This window comes from Trypanosoma brucei (assembly GCF_000002445.2).
Source record: "Trypanosoma brucei brucei TREU927 chromosome 11 chr11_scaffold01 genomic scaffold, whole genome shotgun sequence".
Taxonomy (NCBI): Eukaryota; Euglenozoa; class Kinetoplastea; order Trypanosomatida; family Trypanosomatidae; genus Trypanosoma; species Trypanosoma brucei.
In genome coordinates this window covers 2,560,173-2,578,686 of record NT_165288.1, presented here as the reverse complement: position 1 = coordinate 2,578,686, position 18,514 = coordinate 2,560,173, and the positions used below count along the sequence as shown (strand labels likewise).

At 49.8% G+C, this 18,514-nt stretch overlaps 9 protein-coding genes across 9 annotated transcripts, besides 1 other annotated feature; all 9 read left to right on the top strand.

Annotated features, from left to right (window-relative positions):
• Positions 1-390: 390 nt before the first annotated feature.
• Positions 391-1,368, top strand: Tb11.01.1460 (hypothetical protein, conserved; the record flags this gene model as incomplete). Its single annotated transcript, XM_823940.1, has 1 exon — positions 391-1,368. One exon carries the CDS (start codon positions 391-393, stop codon positions 1,366-1,368), a length of 978 nt encoding a protein of 325 aa, XP_829033.1.
• Positions 1,369-1,723: 355 nt separating this feature from the next.
• On the top strand, positions 1,724-3,514 carry Tb11.01.1450 (hypothetical protein, conserved; the record flags this gene model as incomplete). Its single annotated transcript, XM_823939.1, has 1 exon — positions 1,724-3,514. The coding sequence occupies one exon, from the start codon at positions 1,724-1,726 to the stop codon at positions 3,512-3,514; it is 1,791 nt and encodes a 596-aa protein (XP_829032.1).
• A 285-nt stretch (positions 3,515-3,799) lies between these two features.
• On the top strand, positions 3,800-4,927 carry Tb11.01.1440 (aminomethyltransferase, putative; the record flags this gene model as incomplete). The annotated part of the gene is made up of 1 exon (XM_823938.1): positions 3,800-4,927. One exon carries the CDS (start codon positions 3,800-3,802, stop codon positions 4,925-4,927), a length of 1,128 nt encoding a protein of 375 aa, XP_829031.1.
• Positions 4,928-6,537: 1,610 nt separating this feature from the next.
• Positions 6,538-7,386, top strand: Tb11.01.1420 (hypothetical protein, conserved; the record flags this gene model as incomplete). Its single annotated transcript, XM_823937.1, has 1 exon — positions 6,538-7,386. The coding sequence occupies one exon, from the start codon at positions 6,538-6,540 to the stop codon at positions 7,384-7,386; it is 849 nt and encodes a 282-aa protein (XP_829030.1).
• Positions 7,387-7,651: 265 nt separating this feature from the next.
• Tb11.01.1410 (hypothetical protein, conserved) lies at positions 7,652-9,106 on the top strand (the record flags this gene model as incomplete). The annotated part of the gene is made up of 1 exon (XM_823936.1): positions 7,652-9,106. One exon carries the CDS (start codon positions 7,652-7,654, stop codon positions 9,104-9,106), a length of 1,455 nt encoding a protein of 484 aa, XP_829029.1.
• A 1,061-nt stretch (positions 9,107-10,167) lies between these two features.
• Tb11.01.1400 (glycyl-tRNA synthetase, putative) lies at positions 10,168-12,042 on the top strand (the record flags this gene model as incomplete). The annotated part of the gene is made up of 1 exon (XM_823935.1): positions 10,168-12,042. The coding sequence occupies one exon, from the start codon at positions 10,168-10,170 to the stop codon at positions 12,040-12,042; it is 1,875 nt and encodes a 624-aa protein (XP_829028.1).
• A 471-nt stretch (positions 12,043-12,513) lies between these two features.
• Positions 12,514-13,200, top strand: Tb11.01.1390 (hypothetical protein, conserved; the record flags this gene model as incomplete). Its single annotated transcript, XM_823934.1, has 1 exon — positions 12,514-13,200. One exon carries the CDS (start codon positions 12,514-12,516, stop codon positions 13,198-13,200), a length of 687 nt encoding a protein of 228 aa, XP_829027.1.
• Positions 13,201-14,624: 1,424 nt separating this feature from the next.
• On the top strand, positions 14,625-16,919 carry Tb11.01.1380 (hypothetical protein, conserved; the record flags this gene model as incomplete). The annotated part of the gene is made up of 1 exon (XM_823933.1): positions 14,625-16,919. One exon carries the CDS (start codon positions 14,625-14,627, stop codon positions 16,917-16,919), a length of 2,295 nt encoding a protein of 764 aa, XP_829026.1.
• A 19-nt stretch (positions 16,920-16,938) lies between these two features.
• Positions 16,939-16,996: a microsatellite.
• Positions 16,997-17,404: 408 nt separating this feature from the next.
• On the top strand, positions 17,405-18,433 carry Tb11.01.1370 (eukaryotic translation initiation factor 3 subunit, putative; the record flags this gene model as incomplete). Its single annotated transcript, XM_823932.1, has 1 exon — positions 17,405-18,433. The coding sequence occupies one exon, from the start codon at positions 17,405-17,407 to the stop codon at positions 18,431-18,433; it is 1,029 nt and encodes a 342-aa protein (XP_829025.1).
• Positions 18,434-18,514: the final 81 nt, after the last annotated feature.

Here is an 18,514-nt window from a genome sequence, read left to right as displayed (position 1 = left end):
GGGTGCTATGTGAACGGACTTAAGTTCCTTTGTCTTTCTTTATGTTTCGTTTTCTCGTTTCTTTTATTCCCGTGGTTCGTCACTTTTCCTAAAAAAAAAAGCTGCGGCACCAACCCGCAGAACGGTGGATGGGGAGACCAAATCACTGATTAGCTGCAATACCCAGAAGCCAACTTTATACGTAACACCTTTTCTTTTCCTTTCCTTTAGTAAACACCGCCATCGGCTTTCCCTCTACTGGGAGGTAGGTGTGTAGAAACGGGGGTCTGAGGTGTGGTATTGAAGCTACAGTGGTCCGCACAGGCACGCGAGTGGGGGAGACAGATACCTCTCCGTGTGCGGGTGTTCGTTCTTTGATTATTAAAGGAGTTCGATTGTTTAAATAGATTTATGCTAGACAAAGTTGTAGGCGATCAGGAGGGTCTCCAAAAGCGGAGCTACACATACAAATCGGGGGCTGTTTATGAGGGAACCTTTCAAGGCACGAAGCGACACGGACGAGGGCACTGGAAGCACCCAAGCGGTGAGGTGTATGAGGGTGAGTACGTGGACAACAGGCAGGAAGGGCTCGGTGTATATTACTTTAGCGAGTCTGGTAAGCGCTACGTCGGTAACTGGATGTCGGGGAAGATGAATGGCGAAGGAGTCTACTTCTTCTCCAGCAGCTATACCCCTTGCTTCGTGGGCTTTTATACTGATGACAAAAAGTGTGGCAAGGGGTTCTATTGCCATGAGAATGGTGTGGTGATGGTGCAAGAATACGTTGATGGCGTGCTCCACAGCGAATCTGAAGCAACGCCGGTTCAGCGTGTAGAGTGCATGATGAGTATAGATAATCTACTAGAAGCGGCTCGCGCTGTCGCCCCCAAGACATTGGGTGAGGCCCCGGCCGCATTGTGTGAACGTACCTTTAAGTTACCATCCGGCGCAACGTACTGTGGCCAATACAGCGGTTCGAAGAAGCAGGGTGTGGGATACTGGGAGCACCCCGAGGGTGACTGGTACGAGGGTCAGTTTGAACAGAACAAACACCACGGCTGGGGCGTGTACGTTGTGGGCCGAAGCGGCAAGAAGTATGTGGGACATTGGCGAGACGGAAAGATGGACGGTGTTGGGGTGTACTTCTTCAATCCCCAAGAAACAGAGTACTTTATTGGCTCATACCGACAGGATGTAAAGCACGGACGTGGGTTGTACCACTTTGCGGAGAGCGGTAGCAATAAAATTCAGTTGTGGGCAAATGGAGAAATCGTGGAGGAGCTGGTGGAGGACGATGGTGCTGTACAGAAGTATCACGAAGCGATGAAGCGTGTAATAGAGATCACAAGAGCTGTTGCCCCCAAATACTTTCCTCTTACTGTCCGGTGACAGGGGGAATAAGGATGGTTGTTGATTGTCTGTACAATCCGTTCGGTGTACACAGTGTTGATCAGAATGACCGTTTATCTTAACATTGTTATGGACTCCTTCATTTACGTTGCTACGGCGGTGTTGTCCATTCACGTGACATCGTTGCTACCTCCACCCGCCAAGTTATCCCTCTATCTTTGCGTCGCTGGCGACGCTTTTTAGTGAGTTGTGGATATTCGGGTTGCAGCAACGCGCGGCCAATGCCCAACTTACATTTTTGGTCAATTGCACCCGGACCTTCGTACGTTGTTTGTCCTCCCCCAACTATTTTCTTTCACCCGTATTTTTAGGGGAAGGTAATTGTGGATCCCCGATGGTGACGCTGGGGAAGAAGGATCTGTTGAGGTGGGCGGCAGAGACGACTGGAATCCGGCCCTGCAGCAAGTATAGAGATTTAGGCGACGGTGCGGTTCTTTTGGCACTTGCACTTCATGTTTTTCCTACATCGTTCCCCAGTGGTTTCGCCTCCGCCATTTCGTATCAAGGGAAGGACTCTGCCGAAAGAAATTGGGATGTGTTGCAGAACATCATGGAACAACGACAGTTGCCGATGCATTTGTTTGATCGCCGTGCATTCTCCGCAGGCCAGGCGCGCCATTGCTTCAACACACTGGTACTTTTTTACTTCCTTGATCGGTTAAAACATAATTCACATTTTTGTGTCGACTTTGCAAATCCGGTGGACCCCCGAGTTGCCGACTTCCTTCAGTCGCCTCAGAGCCTCACTAGTATTGGAAAGTTTAGTATTCCACCATCATCGTCATCACCATCACCGTTAGTTGGTGCAAGCCTCTGTGGGGGAAGCGCAGCGACAGTTGGCATAGAACAAGCTGGTGAAGATGCCCTCGTAGCGGTGGGGTCCTCGCCCGTGGGATTGGTGGCGTCTGGACGTCCTCCACTCCGCATGACAAGTCCGCAGCTCGCAGACGGTGGCGTATCCCAGAGTCAGTTGTCCAGGATGCATATGCTCAACACTCAATTACGAGAGGAGCTTGACAACGTACGTGCAACATCTCACCTTTTGCTGGCACAACAAAGGGTGATCGTGGCGACTGAAATTGCGGCGATGACTGAGCAGCTGGAGGCCCAGTTGTTGCTTCTGCGTCAGCAACGTGATCACGAAATTCGGAGGTGTTTGAGGGAAGTACGCGAGGAGTACGATACCTTATTAAATGAGATCCCCAGTACGACGCGTTCAGATGCGTCCAGCTTTCGTGTGCTAAGCTGTTCCAGCGGGAGCAACACTAGTAACACCGATGGCCTTGGAGGTCTACAGCGGTTGTTTGAGGGCAAGTTTCGTAACATGCAGCGCGAGCTTGACATGGCTGACAGCACTATCCAGCAATTGCGTACCGCTGTCAATAAACAGCAGGAGCGTCTCGAAGCGCTTGAAGATAGAATTCGCTGCATATGCTCTTCCACTCCACCTGTTAATAACGAGGAGTGCACAGGGTTTATCAATAATATCCTCGAGCCACTTTTTGGAGTGGCACCGCGCGCCGTTGTTGAAACCGTTGGTCTACGTTTGAAATATGTTTTTTCACGGATGGATGCGCTGCGTTGCGAGGTTCAGAGGCTGCGTGGGCGTGATGGGAGCGAGTCGGAAGCAATTCCCGTTTCCAGCATTGGGCAGGGCGTCGGCGGTGCCAATAATGCATCACTCAGGCAGAGCGTGGGAGCAGAGAAACCGCCGCTGGTGGATGCGGGAAACTTCTGTTACCAAACCGCGGGTGGTGGTGGGCGTAAGGCAGACGAAGTGCCCCCGAGTATTTCCGGGGTAGGAATATCTGCTGGGACACGCGACGAGAATTTTTTGGCATGTGAGGGGTTGCGATCGAAACCGCGCACTCTCTCGATGGAGCGCACCCCCCTTGACACCACCACCTCCCCTACAATTGCATTCGTTGCTGCCAGTGGTTCCACAGCAGTTGCTTCTGATTTTGGGGCCGATGAAGGTGACATTTTTGTTGTCGGTGGTGATGCACAACCTCATAAAGCCAAGCCAACGGTCCCTTCAAGCAATTCCTCTGTCTCCCTGCTATCGTTGGAGGAGTTAGAAAGGCGCAAGCACGAAATTATGAGCAAGTATGGGTTTTCTCAATAAGCGACACTTATCTATGTGAGCGGTTCTTAGGTTGCGTTTGCAACTCTGTGCATTGTATTTTTGAGTAGCATAGTGCCTCATTTATGTTCGCTACTCTCGCACTTACAATTTTTAACATATATAAATATGTGTACTCGTACGTAAGTATGTGAGCTCATAAATGTAGATATTTTCCGACGTTCAAGGACGAAAGTGGTATAACTTGCCCATTTTTCTTCCTCTTCCTGACTTTTTTTTTTTGAAACACCAAGTTACGACTATCTATCCCGGAGCACTTATTTACTTATGTCAACTTCTCTACGGCACACGGCTTTACATGCCTTCCACGTTGGTCGTCGAGCGCGCATGGCACCATTTTCCGGGTACGACATGCCCATAAACTATGCGGCGGGAGCTGTTCGCGAGCATCTCCACACCCGTGAGGCCGCCAGTATTTTCGACGTGTCACATTTCGGTGTGGTAGAGGTGTTTGGTGCCGACCGTGAGAAGTTCTTGGAGTGGCTGACGCCGTCCGCGCCCTCACGGATGCCCAGTGGGAAAGCTGCACTCACCATGTTTCTAAACGACCGAGCAGGTGTAAAAGATGACTGTATTGTGACTAGGTATGACGATCGTCTCGTAGTCGTTGTGAATGCGGGATGTAAGGACAAGATGATTGCATATATGCGGCAGAGCGTTGCCGATTTTACTGGCGATGTTGCGCTGGAGATGGAGGATCGCGCCATTGTGACAGTACAAGGACCCAAAGCCGCGAGCGCGCTTGCGCCACATGTGGAAGGTCTGGACAAGTTGCTTTTCATGCAGGGCAGACAAGATGTGGACATTCGCGGCATGCGTATTAAGACTCTTACTCGTTGCAGCTACTCCGGAGAAGATGGCTTCGATATAGTTATGCGCGAGGAAGACGCCTTGCCTATCGTTGAGCTTCTGCTGCAAAACCCTGATGTTCAGGCCGCCGGCCTTGCTGCGCGCGACACCCTTCGAACGGAGGCGGGCCTTAACCTGTATTCCCATGAATTGTCAGAGGACATAGACCCCGTTGCTGCCCGCTGCATGTGGTGTGTGCCGAAGCACCGTATGACCGAAGGTGGGTTTGTTGGTCATGAGCGGCTGGCGCAACTGGTAAAGAAGGCGAAAGAGCTGGTTCCTCGAGTGCGTGTTGGTATACTCGCCGCCCCTGAACGTGGACCCATCCCTCGCAATGGAACTCCGGTGCTTGTGGAGGGTAAATGTGTCGGCGTGGTCACGAGCGGGGTTCCATCCCCAACGCTCGGACGTAACATTGCACTGGGCTATGTTGATCGAAGTTACTCAAATATTGGTCAACAAGTGGGGCTTGACGTCCGTGGAAAGCTTGTGAAGGCGGAAATAGTGAACTCAAGGTTTGTTGCCCCGCGCTATTATAGGGGATGAGAACTCTACTCTCTATTGTGAGCTGCCCGTTGCGCCACTAATCTACACTTATTAGAGGCTCACTACAAAACTTGTAGTGTGTACGAGAGGATTAATGTTGCGAAGAAACAGCGACGGGAAGAAGTCTACTAACGCAGGGGGTACCAACATATCGCGGCTTCCTCTGCTCAGCACCAACTTCCTTCGCTGGAATGCCATTGTGGAAACCGAGTTTCTCTCATACTAGTCATAGTTGTGATGTGATTTGCGCTCGACTTTCTTTTCTCTCCATCTACTTTTTGTTTTCCTATTTCCAGTAGACAACGTTCGACTCCGTGTCTACTTGTGCTGTTGTCGATGTTGGTCCCATTGGGCTCCTCGACTCTGCCATTTTAAGCCGATTACCACCTCAACCGAGAGAAGACAATACGGTGACGTAGGCGCTTGTGGCCTGCATTTATCCTGTGCCGTATGACGTCATACGTGTACTTGTTTTTCCATCAAACCCACACTGCAGCTGTGTCTATATGTGTTGCCTCTGCGCGGATTGCCGCCACATGCTCATGTTGTAGTGTCAACTTCTCGCTAATCTCACAAGTCGCCTTCCGTTTTCCTTTCTGTGTTGCAAAAAAAAAAAAAGAAGTGGCAGTCGAAACACTCGTCCCTTCGCATTTCGGCGATGGAACCTCGCGAGATGAGTGAGGAGGAGCTGGAGCTTCGTTTCGAGCGTGCGATGCTGCTAGACGAGCGCGAATTCTTGGTGAGAGAGACGGAATCGAGGGCGGAGCTCACTGCGCGAGCATCAACGGCAAGAAGGAACGAAGCGGAGAGGGACAGTGAGTTGCTGCGCCTGTACCTCAACGGCTTGCTAAGGGGAAATCTAGACGCGCGCCGCAAGGCTGAAGCCCAAATGAGAGAGAAAGTAAAGGCCAAGCGGACCCATTTGGCCGAACTAAGACGTATATTTGCTGAGCTGCAGAAGGCAGCAGTGGAGCTGCGCGAGCGCTGTGCCGCTTACGGCGCAGGGAGGACTTTTTAGAGCACTAATTGTTTTTCACGCCACGCACTCGACAGTCTGTGCACCTCTGTGGAATCGGGGGTTTAGAATGCTCTTTGTTTGCCAACCACTGTCTTTATGGTAATAAGATATGTCTGGAAAAAATTGTGCCTATGCCTTAATAATTGATGCGTGTGTGTATATTGGGTGCAGGTGTCAACATATTTCACGGTTGCCATGGCGCCTCTCTTCACTATGTGGCCTTTTACTTGTTTTTTTTCTTATGGTCATCCTCTATCTGTTTTGTTATGATGGAAATCCCTCAGTCCATAGGAAACGGATCGTTCATTTTTCTCCCTTATTTTCTTCGAGGTGTACACTCGTTACAGTTTTGAGAAGGGGAGGGAGCGTACGCCGAACCGCGCACTGCAGGTACGTTTCCAGTACATAACAGAAGTAAGTCAGTTCAGTCAATACCCATCCGAAGTATTCTTTTTTTTTTTTCGAGCACAGGCGCACACATATTCACATAAACATTCCCGCGTACGATACTTGCACAAATCTAGACACAATCACGATTCTACATAATTGCATAGGAGAGAGCTAACCGTGGGGAGTTTTTTTTTTTTGATGCATGGGAAACGCGCCCTCATTCTGTTGTTGTTGCTTTCCGTTCTTTTCTCAGCGTAGAGCTGATCAAGATCACCAGCAAGCGGCTCGCGGTGAAGCAAGAAGAAGTCAATTCTCCTTACCACTAAGAAGAAGATGTGGTGTTTGCGGAATGTACATTGATCCCGTTCTTTTCGATGGGCATAGGGAAGCTTGTCGCGAGAATAACTTCAGGAATCTACGACAACAGCAACAAGGGGAGTTGCAGGATTTGGGGGATGATTGTTCGAGGGACTACGATACGGAAGAATGGTGTGTTGTATGCTTCGCGGCACGGCGTTCGTTTGCTTTTCTCCCTTGCGGACACGTATCTTGTTGTGAGAAGTGTGTGATGGCGCTTCAGTTTTGCCCGCTCTGCCGTGAACCCCGCGCCGCCCTTTGCCGGGTTGCTACCGGTCTTCTTTTGCAGTTTAAGTGCCGTCACTGTGGAGAAATCATCGCACCGGAATTACACGATGGTCACAGAGAGGTTTGTGGTTTCCGCATGATGCTCCTACAAAAGGGGAAAGATGTGAGCAAGGAGGAAGACGGTAGTGACGGAGCGGATGGACCTTCTGACCGATGTGCGATTAGTAACGCGGAAGACACTTCCGCTACAACTTGTCTTAACGCTGATGCGGTTCTCACTACCTCCGGTGAGTGTGTGACAAAATCTACAATGCAATACTGTATACAATGCCACGGTGTCGAGAGGCCACTGGTCATCATGCTCCCGTGTGGACACCGATTACTTTGTGAAGTTTGTTGTAGCGGCCGTAAGACATGTCCAGTTTGTTTGCAGTGTATCGAGTCGTCAGTGAAGTCTTTTTGTTGATGTGTGCAATAGATATTTTTTAAACGAGTAGGGGCGATATACCTGGAACGAAGCGGAAATTAGCGCAGCAACCGCGCGGGGGAAGCGACATCGTGTCCGCGTTTAAGAAAGAAAGCTCCAGTATGCTTCATTGTTGTTGTTTTTCCCCCATTTCCCCCTTTCCTTTGGTCTTCTTTGTTGCGTTCTGTTCATACCCTCTCCCTTCAATTTCTTTCTCCTTGCGGACTCCTATCTTCAGTGTGGCACCGCCAGAAAGCAGGGGGTTATGCCCTCAGGTACAGACACTCCTGAGGATTGTTTCTTAGTGTATGCATGGGGGTTCGCAGCCCGTTATGTCGATACCGCGCAATATGGACCTCCCTACTTTCTCCGCGGAAATTCGCGCTGCTGCTTCACTACATTTGACTCAGGGCCCAGTTCTGTGTTATCGTGGCCAGTCCGTCATCGGTTTGCTGCAGCGAAAGCGGCGCAATTAGTTCTCGAGTGTTACGGCCGTAGTGGAAGTGGCGTGAACGAACTTATTGGCGTGTGCCTTGCTCAGATGCACGACCTGGTGGCGGCATGTGCAAAGGACTCCGTAATGACACTGCATATGCGTCATGGTTCCAACAGTAAAGGAGAGGTGTCGTTTCGTGTGGGAATGCAGAGACTGTTCACCCTGACGCTCCGAGCTACGCGTATCGCGATTGAACCAAGCTCGTTGCAACCATCCTTAGCCTACGTAAAACTCTCAGTCAACGGCCGAGACGAATGGGACGGTGGCTCCTGTGTCTGCTGCGGCCGCGGTACCTCTTCTTCCATAAAATCGGAGCTATTACGGAACAACACTGGGGACCGGGTGGTACTTCCGCTCCTGCAGTGGCGAAGTACACTTACGGGTAATGCTGGTTCCGTTGATGGCGAAATCTACGCAACAAGTGGTGGGTCCCTTGGCCATTTTTCTATTGTCTTTCCCGACGCCGTTGTGGCTGCCCTCTTAAATGGGGAGAGCAGTTCTCACTTCGCTTTTAGCGCCCCCGTGAAGGCGGCTGCTGCTGGTTTGCGGGCGCTGTTCAGTTGTGTGGGTGAAGTAACGGTGCTGACGGATTGCCCAATGTTAACCTTGTATTGTGGGACAAGTGCCAGCCCCGCTGGTAATGTTACGAACAGCTTGAGCGGTGTGGAGAGGAGCATTCTGCAGGGAGTGAGTGGTGTTTGGCCTTCTGGTTTGTCTCTGTTGGATAGCGTGCTTCATCAGCAACAGGGGCGACTGGTTCAGATACGCGAAAATATCGAATGGGTAAGAAAAAGCAAAGGGGATATCGAGCAGAAATTAGAGGAATTAAAATGTCGGGAAGCCTCGAGAAATTCTGGGGCCTCAATTGGTTCTTCCATGAGGAGAGACATCGAAAAGGAACTGCATGCCTGCCTTGAACGACGGCGGATACTTGAGGATGCGCTTACCCGAGTGAGACAGAGAAGGGATGCTGCTAAGGGCGAGTATTTATCTCACTCGAAAGAGCGGGCTCAGGAGCTGCAGGCGTTTCTGGAGGAGGATGCGCATGTGCAACGTATGCTTGAAGATGTCGGGCGTACACAGTCGAAATTACGTAGTTTTGTCTCATTTGAGGATCAAATGGAGGAAAGGATGCAACGTTTTGCTACAGAGCAGCAAGAACTGGACAACTTCGATGCGAACGTGCTAGAATGTGTGAGGCAGTTGAGGAAGAACTTTTCTTGATTTGGATTCCTTCATTTGCATTATCTCCATCTACGTGTGCCAACTCTATTTTCATTTTTTTTTTGTGGCTCAGCAGCCCCAGTACACGATCGGTGCCGGCGGTGCACGCTAACTGTTTGCTTTCCAATTTCATCCTTTTGTGAAAAGTATCACTTTTCATGCAGCTTATATGCCGCATGTGAGATTCTTAGATGTGAATCCTGTTGGGGTTATCTCGATTTTACCTCCCATGCGGGCTGTTTTTGTGACGTTTTTTTTTTTTTTTTGAATGTACACGTTATGTTACATTTCCCTGCGCGATGAGGAAAAGAATAGGGAGGGGGATTGCGGTGATGATGATGTGAACAAGACGGCAATGTGAATGCTGCTTGTTTGGCTCATTCCCTTTCTCATGCAACGGCTTGTTGGTTATGTCCTGGCGTCACAACACGGTGGAATTGCAACGCCGTCTTGAGGGGTACGGGCAGACCGCTGATTGCGGTGGCGTTGCATTTGTTATCATCTCCGATTTGACTTTTTTTTTTAAATTTGTTTTCAAAAGGTCGCGACGGTGAGTTTAACCAATTTTTCGAAAACGGTGAAACATCACGGTAATTGAGGTTTGTGAGAGTTCCAGCAAACTCACAAAAAGGCATCGGTGAGTGTCGTGTGGTTCGTATCCATAGAGCGTTTGTAGATAAGTCGAAAAAAAAAAAGAAATGATTCTGGAAACGGAAGTTTATAGGGTGAAGTGGAGGTGGCCGGTGTAGTTTCAAACTATATGTTTGTTGATGGGTGCATATAAGTAAGCGTCTTGCGAGGTGCAAGGCTCAATTCACATTTCCCATTTGCTTGATTGCACTTCTGCGCCCGGTGTCCCACTCTCCGGTTTTTCGTTCTTCACTTTGTTTGCCATGTGCACTTTAATCTTTTCCCCCAATTGAACTTCTACTCCTGCAGTCACGCGTAAAAGTTTTTTAAATTCTATAAGAGCTGCATAAGGTGCTCTGTTTCACATCAAGTAAGTGAATAATAGGGAAAACACACTATCTGCAACGTCGAAGTGTTTGCGCAATTACCTCATGAGCACCGGGCTGCCCTCCAAGCTTGAGAGTCTAGTGCGTTCGGAGTTTGAGGACACATGCCGTCGTCGTTTCTTCTTTGGTTTGGCTTTTGACCCATATGGCGGATCCGCAGGGCTATACGACATGGGACCACCGCTCTGTGCCATGAAGGCGAATTTGCTTGCCCACTGGCGCCAGCATTTTGTACTGGCGGAGAGCATGTGTGAAGTGGATACCACCTGCCTGACACCGCAAGAGGTTTTTGTGACTTCAGGTCATGTGACTCGCTTCAATGACGTGATGGTGCGTGACACGGTGACGGGGGAGTGCATCCGCGCGGACAAATTCCTCGAGGAATACTGTGAGACACAGCTGCGTGATTCCCAGCTGTCATCGGAGCAGCGGGATCAACTGGAGAGACTGCGCATTGGTGCAGGGGCCATGTCAACTGAGGAAATACGTGCTTCAATTAAGGAACTACAACTCAAATCACCAAAAGGCAACGCCCTGAGTGATCCCTTTCCGTTCAATCTGATGTTCTCCACGAGCATTGGCCCTGAAGGTGACCGCGTCGGGTACATGCGCCCGGAGCTCGCACAAGGAATAATCCTTAACTTTAAACGACTCCTTGACACCGGAAATGCGCAGAGAATGCCATTCGCTTGCGCCAGCATAGGTACAGCGTTCCGAAACGAAATAGCACCGCGCGCAAATCTCATCCGTGTGCGCGAGTTTACACTGGCGGAGATTGAGCACTTTGTGAACCCCAACGACAAAACTCATGAGAAGTTTGCCTTGGTAAAAGATGTTGAGATTTGGATGTGGGCACGTAAACAGCAAGAGCTAAACCAAGAACCGGTACAAACAACCGTGGGTGATGCTGTTGCACAGAAAATCATCGATAACGAAACATTGGCGTACTTCATTGCGCGGACTGCTCAGTTTTTGGAGGCAGTGGGCGCGCGATACGTACGTTTCAGACAACACCTTCGCAATGAGATGGCACACTACGCCCAGGACTGCTGGGATGCGGAGTTGTTAACATCGTATGGTTGGGTAGAGTGTGTTGGCGTTGCGGACCGTTCGGCCTACGATCTCACTCAGCACAGTGGTGCCACAAAGAAAGATTTATGTGCAAGAGAGGAATTTGCTGAACCCCGTACCGAACGGCAGCTGCAGCGCAAGCTTCAGAAAGGTGCCATTGGCAAAGCTTTTGGGAAGAATGCCGGAGATGTGATGGAATACCTGAACACTGCCCCGGACGACGTGTGCGTGGAGCTTAGCAAGAAGCTCAGTGGCGGAGGGAGTGTGGATATTACGACGGACCGTGGCTTTACGGCCTCCATTACTTCAAATATGGTGCAGTTTGAGTACAAGGACGTTAAGGTAACTGGGCGGAGCTTTATCCCCAGTGTCATTGAGCCATCGTTTGGTGTGGGACGCATTCTGTACGCGTTGTTAGAGCAAAGCTACTGGGTGCGTAGAGATGAAAGCGCTAAGAACGAAAAGCGTGCCGTGTTCGGCCTGCGGCCCCTTATCGCCCCTCAGAAGGTGGCTGTATTTCCACTGCTTATGAAGCCGGAGTTGATACGAACTGTGGAAGAAATCAAGGAGCGTATGTTGCTGCACGGCATCTCCACGCGCACGGATGATAGTGGTGCCTCAATAGGGAAGAAGTACGCGCGTGTTGATGAGCTCGGTGTGCCATTCTGTGTGACATGTGACATGGAGAATGACGGTTGTGTTACCCTGCGGGAGCGCGACTCAGCCCAACAGGTACGCATCCCAAAGGAAAAAGTTGCTGACATTGTCGCGGAGATGTGCCGGCCGCTGCGTCCGCGTGAATGGGCCAGTGTTTTGGCAGAGTTTCCCGCGCAGGCAGCCGCAACGTGACGTGTGTGTGTGGAGAGTTGTGTCACTTGCTGAGGTTTGATAATCGGGTGTATTTCTTATAATATGTTGTTTAAGAATTATTGGTGCGAGTGACTTGTCACTTTTAAGGTTAACGTTATTCCTAATGACACCCCGCCAACAGCTTGAAGAAGGTAATGTCTTTGCTCCAAAGTAGGAAGTCACACAATATTAACAAAGACATGAATGGGCCACACTTACACCCTTCGCACCGATTTTGCCAGATGAGTTTTGGTTTTCGTTTTAAAAACTTTGTATTGTGCGCGTGAGCACTCTGCTGCTACGCCACCATGTACTGTTTCACTGTATACCCTTGTTTCCCCCCTCTCTCTTTTACAAATGACTTTACTTGTCTGTTCTATCCCAATTGAACCCGCACACGGTAACTCGGTGGAGTTGATAACAGCTTAGTGTGCGCTCTTGTTTGCCAATCGGGTGAGTGATAACTTGCCGATGTTTGGCCGGTTATTTGGTTTTAAGTCAAGTCAAGAGGCCCCACGCCCTGGGGTGTCCCCGGGGAGGCCAAATTCTAGTTTGGAGGAGTTGCAGTCGAAGCTTGAGCTTCTGGAAAAGCGTGAGGGCGTCTTGACGAAGAAGGTGGAGGATGAGCTTGCAAAGGCAAGAGAGTTTTACTCAAAGAAAAACAAATCTATGGCTCTGCAGTGCATGAAACGCAAAAAAATGGCTGAGGATGAACTCACAAAAATCGCTTGTCAAAAGCAAAATCTTGACACGCTCATATTCACGTTACAGAACCAGACCATGAACATGGAGGTGTTGGCTGCGCAGAAACGGGCGAAGGACGAACTGAAGTTGGTTAACAAGAAGATGGATGCTGATGGTGTGGACAATACTATGGACGAACTGTTGGAGGAGATGGATAAAGTCAACGCGGTATCGGAAGCTCTCCGTCAGCCCTTGGACGCTCAAGTAGTGGATGAAGACGAATTGTTGGCTGAGCTGACGGAAGAGATGAATGATGTTGGGATATCGCAAACCACAACAGCGACAATGGCGCCCGCGGCATTGTTGCCGAGCATGCCAGGTGTCCCCCAAAATGCCCTTCCGCAGCATCCAAACAAAGCTGTGGACGAAGAGGAGGAGGCACTACGAGCACTAGAGAGGGAACTACTGTCGTGACAGTGGTATAAGCACTGATATCCTGCAGACCAACCACAAACATTTGCTTCTTCCGCATGTAATTAGTTGCGTGTATATGTGTGCGTTAGTTTCGGTTCTCGTATGCGGAGGGGACCATGTGCGTCATTTGCAAGTGTTTCTTACGTATGAGAGCACGTTGTAGGGGGTCGATGGCAGATGGAGAATAAGCGGGGAGGAGTGGCCACCAGAGCAACGTGAGTGAAAGATGTGGAGGCTGGGGATGGGAATAATTGAGTGGTGGTAGTGGAAGCTTCAAATAAACTCTGGAGGCTAAAGAGAAATGTGGGCGCGGTGACAGCAATGTGATGGAGGAGGGAAACAATAATGTACACTCGCCATTTCACTTGTGCAATGAAATGTTAGGGGGCAAAGGTGTTAAGGCGACCTTGACACCTGTGGACTTCCGTACCGGAGGGGAAAGGGTGAGGATTGCTATCTTGCAATAGTGCGTGACACGTCTTCATTCTCTCCTTTTGCCCCCCACTAGTTGCACGCTTATTCTTGTATAAATATTCACTTCTATGTTTGATTAACTTTGAAACGGCCGAAATGTGGGTCTCTCATGAAGCCATTTCAAACCCAACCTGTAGGCCTGTTCACCTACCTTTTTCCTACTCTCTACGGTGACGACGTGAGAGAAGAGCGTACCATCTTCCTTCAAGTGATCGCATCATTCAGTTTTTTAAAATTTTCGTCAACCCTTCACCCCCTTTCCGTGCGTAAGCACATGTGTGCCTACACTGTTTTCTTTTGTTTCGCCTGCGTCGGATATCGGGACACTTTTCTTCTTTTGTTTCTTGCCAAAGGAGTGGCGTGTCTCCAATCAAGTACTAGGAAAGTCACAGTAGCAATTGGCCGCAACACAAAGGTACCGGTGCTGTTGGTAGCGGCTCTATCAGACACGGCAATTATGAATATTTATCGTTTGTCGTGATGTAAGAATTCGCAAGATTTGGGTTGTCTGGTGGTGCTTGTGACAGGGTTCCATTTTCTCCATTCGTTCCTCTTTTTTCTTTATCTTTTACCTTTGCTTGAGTGGTTAAAAAAAGGAACATGACTGGGGTTCTGCTCTCTCCTTTCATGATGGAAAGGCCACGAGAATTCGTAATTTTTTAATTTAGTGCTTACCACCGTTGCGTCCGCTCTGTGCCATGCAGAAAATACTCACAGCTGTGTTGGTGCGTGTCTCCATGTGTGTGTTATACCCTGGCATCATTGCGTTAAAGGTGTTTGGTTGCCGTGTTCCCGTTCCCACTTCCCGCTGTTATTAGTAGTGCTATTCCGCTATCGTTTTCTGTCTGTCGCACTCTTTTATCGTTCGTTTAACACCTCATTCACTGATACGGGAAATAGTGTACCTCCCCGATGGCTGGCTTTTCACCTGTTTTTCTTTAAATATTTCAATGTCGTTTGCATCCTTTGTTTACTTAGGGCATTGCAAGGTAATGCTGTCTGTTGTGCGCGAATACCTGGAGCAGTGCTCTCAGCGTCGCGTGGAACCGTACTATGCCTTTATTGAGCATGCGGGAAATAGTGAAATTGTTGCTGATATCGACTTTGCCCCAGTTATGGCCATTCGTCTCCTTGCTGTAACGTTGTTGCGCAGCCGCCCCCGGAAAGGGGGATTGCGGCTTCACGCGTTGGTGTTGCGATACGGTGTAAATAAGGGAGAACACCATCCACCTCAGCAGTCAAAAAGGCTGCTGCCGTACGAGACACTTGCCGCCCGGCGGCGTACTGAGGACGATATAATGTCTCCGGTAAATCGTCATCTGCTGCGGGGTCTGTTAGATGGTGTACGCATGGCCTGTATTGCTGCAATTCGGCACCTTACGCGTCTTGAGTTGTGCGGTCTACCGCTCAGTGGCGGCAGTGCGATTGTGGAAGTGACGAGCCGATTATTCGATCTTCTTCCTCATTGCTGCTCTCTCCGCGTCCTTAAGCTAAGTCATTCCACCTTAACGGACAGACTTTTTCTTCAGTTGACAACTGCGGCGATGGCTTCCGCGTTTCCCGCCTTGAAGGAGGCATATTTTTCCGAATGTGGTCTTACAGATGAAAGTGCGCGCGGTTTGCACTCGCTGATAACCCTGAATCGCAGTAGGGAGCAGCAAGCAATGTGGTTATCTTCATTTCGCAACGGTAATAGTGGCTCCCGCACTGTAAACGCTCCTGTTCCGAGGGCTCTTGAGGCGCTTGACCTGTCAGGTAATCGTTTGGGGGACCCAACCTTGAAGCGACTTGCCATCGCCATAACACATGATATTTCACTACGTGTGGTTGATATGAGCCGGAATGCTGTAACAACGGCGGGGTTAGTGGAGTTCCTGCAACAGGGGACTCTTGGGGGAAGTGGTATCGAGTCGTTGGATCTTTCCAAGAATCTAATAACGTCCAATACCTCTTATGGAGCTGAGGAAGGCTTCGCTTGCCTTTGCAGCTGTCCAGAGCAGCTGCTTCTCACACGTATAACTGGCATTCGGCAGTGTAGAACTGGTAGTCCTGCTTCCCACGGTGGTACGCGTCTCGTTCCTAAAGGGCCACCTTCGCCGGCGTTTGATCGACCCACCATTTCTACTTCACCAATACCGAAATCGCAAGCATCGTCCCGAGGCCAGAGTTTGTCGGCTGGTACGGTGGTGACGGGAGCAGAGCAGATAGCTGCAGCGGCTCCCCTGTCGAGAACTACAAGACAAATGTCAATAAGTTCCGCTGTAGTAATTGAGGGAAGCGCCCCTGAAACGGGGCGCAGCTCCCTTTCTTCTATACTGCCGGACAAGGAGCGATCTCTTGCGGTGCACAATGTCTACACGCGTAGTTCAACCGCTCATGTTTCAGCAGCGATGTCAACGAAACCCAGCAGTTGCAAGCGTTGTCCCGGCGGCACACCGTCCACCGTCCATCCCCCAGCAAGCGAGAAAACGCAAAATCAAGTGATACCTGATTTGATTCCACAGGGCCCAGCTCCTCGTTTTCAACCCCTGTTATTTTCGTCCCCAGGTGGCCAAGAGCAGCAGTGGTACGGGGTGCCTTTGTACATTACACTCCCGTTTAACCCATTAGGTGGCCTTCAGACAGCCCCGCTAGCGCCTGTGAAACATGATGTTGCGGTTGGCACGGCGTCGCTGCAATCGTCGCCTCAGCGTGACGACGCCGATGAACTCGAGTCGGGACCGCATACGAGTAATGGGGGCAGTGAGAGTGGCGTCGGGGATGTCTTTGAGGAAAAGATGGTGGAGCCGTTAAACAGCGACAGATGGGAAATGGGGGAGTGGAAGGCAAAGGAACAGCGGTTCCTTGAAGCTCTTGTAGTGCGACTGGAGAATCACGAAACTTCCACGGCAGAGTTGGTGGAACGTAACCATCAATTGACGCGTGAGAGCCTTAAAGGTCTTAAGGAGGAGTTGTCACAGCGCATACGTGAGGTACTAGAGGAACAGCGAAGCGAACAAAGGCGGCTTGACATGCGGTTGGCTGCTGAACGAGAGCTTCAAGATCCCGAAGAAACCCTTACGAACCAGTTAGTGCAGCTAATTCACACCGGTATGAAAAGCATTCACGACCAAATGGCGAAACCGGTGGGGACATCGGCTGCCAAAAGCGATATTGGGATGGGAGCTTCCGGCAAAGCGTCATGCCAAACTACACAGGACTATCTACGTGAGGTAAAGGGATTTCTTAAGGGTTTGGGTTGGTGAGGCGGTGCCCTTTTCTCCGTATATATATGTGTGTGTGTGTGCACACATATGTATATATATATATTTACCTGTTTGTGGGGGTGTTGCTGTTGAGCTATTTTATTTGGTGGGGGTTGGAATTCCTGTAAAATTTTATCTGTGTAGGTGATATCATTTGAAGAAAATGAGAAAAAAAAATCGCGAGCCAAATTGTACTTGTTTGCCACAATTCTTTGGCTGTTTAACAGTACCTATGGGATGCTCTCATGTGGGGAAAACCACCATCCGCACTCTTCTTTTTTTTTTTCAGCACAGTGATACGAGTGGGAGTGTAAGAGAAGGTGTAGGTGTGGTGTTACAACTTGTAAGCGGGAAGGAAAAAGGTCTGAACTGACGGTAGCAAAAAAAATTTAGTGCGTGTGGGAGGCTGCAACTTCCCATATACGCTAGTGCCCATTATCTGTTGAGAAGGTGTTAAATCCGATATTAAACGTAACGCAGGGGCCATGAACATTCAAGGCATGGCTCTGCACGGGCACATGAAGCCCGTAACAATGATTAAATTCAACCGAGAGGGGGATCTGCTGTTTTCAACGGCAAAAGAGCCAAATGTGAGTGTTTGGTATACAAAGACTGGGGAGCGATTAGGCACATACGATGGACACAGCGCTATCTCGGCATGCGATGTGAACAACTATTCTACCCTCCTTGTAACTGGTGGAATGGACTTCAAGGCAAAGTTGTGGTGCGTTGAAACCGGTGAGGAACTCGCAAACATTATGCTTCGGACTCCAGCCCGTGCGGTTGGTTTTTCCCACGACGACAATCTGTTGATGGTAAGTACTTCGCGGAAAATGGGCCAGAAGTCCGCAGTGCAGTTGTATAATTTGCCTTTCTTACCTCCCAAGGATGGCTACAGTATACACCCGGTGAACACGGTGTTTAATCCGTGCACAGAGTTTGTGTCTGAAAACGATGACGTTACTTTTGCCATCTGGGGTCCCACAAATGACACGATTTATTACTCGACGAGCGACGGCTCAGTTGCCATCCTGGACGTGGAGACAATGAGCACTGTTTGCACACACAAACCACATGAGGAGACGATCAACCGCATATCCTTCGATTCTAACTATTACACTCTCATCACCGCTTCGAAGGACAAGACGGCTCGCCTGCTAGATTCACGTGATCTGTCCGTTGTCCAGACCTATACCAGTGATGTACCGGTGAACGATGCTTCAATTTCGCCACGCGGCGATCATGTTATCATAGGTGGTGGCATGGATGCGCAGGATGTGACAACACAGGGTGGGCAGACAACATTCGAGGTGAAGTTTTACCATAAGGTGCATGAGAAGCAACTTGGACAGGTGCGGTGCCACTTCGGTACGATCAACTCCGTCTGTTTTTTCCCCGACGGTCGTGGGTTCGCTAGCGGAGCGTTTGATGGCCTTGTGAAACTGCACCGCTTTGACGACAAGTACAGCTCAACACCCGGTGCAATTCCCCTCTGGACACCCGAAGGCATATAAATGAAGAGAGAGCGGTTAAGTTGCATAGCCACCAACGGATCCGATAAAAGAGAAAAGAGCCGAGACTCAAAAAAAAAAAAG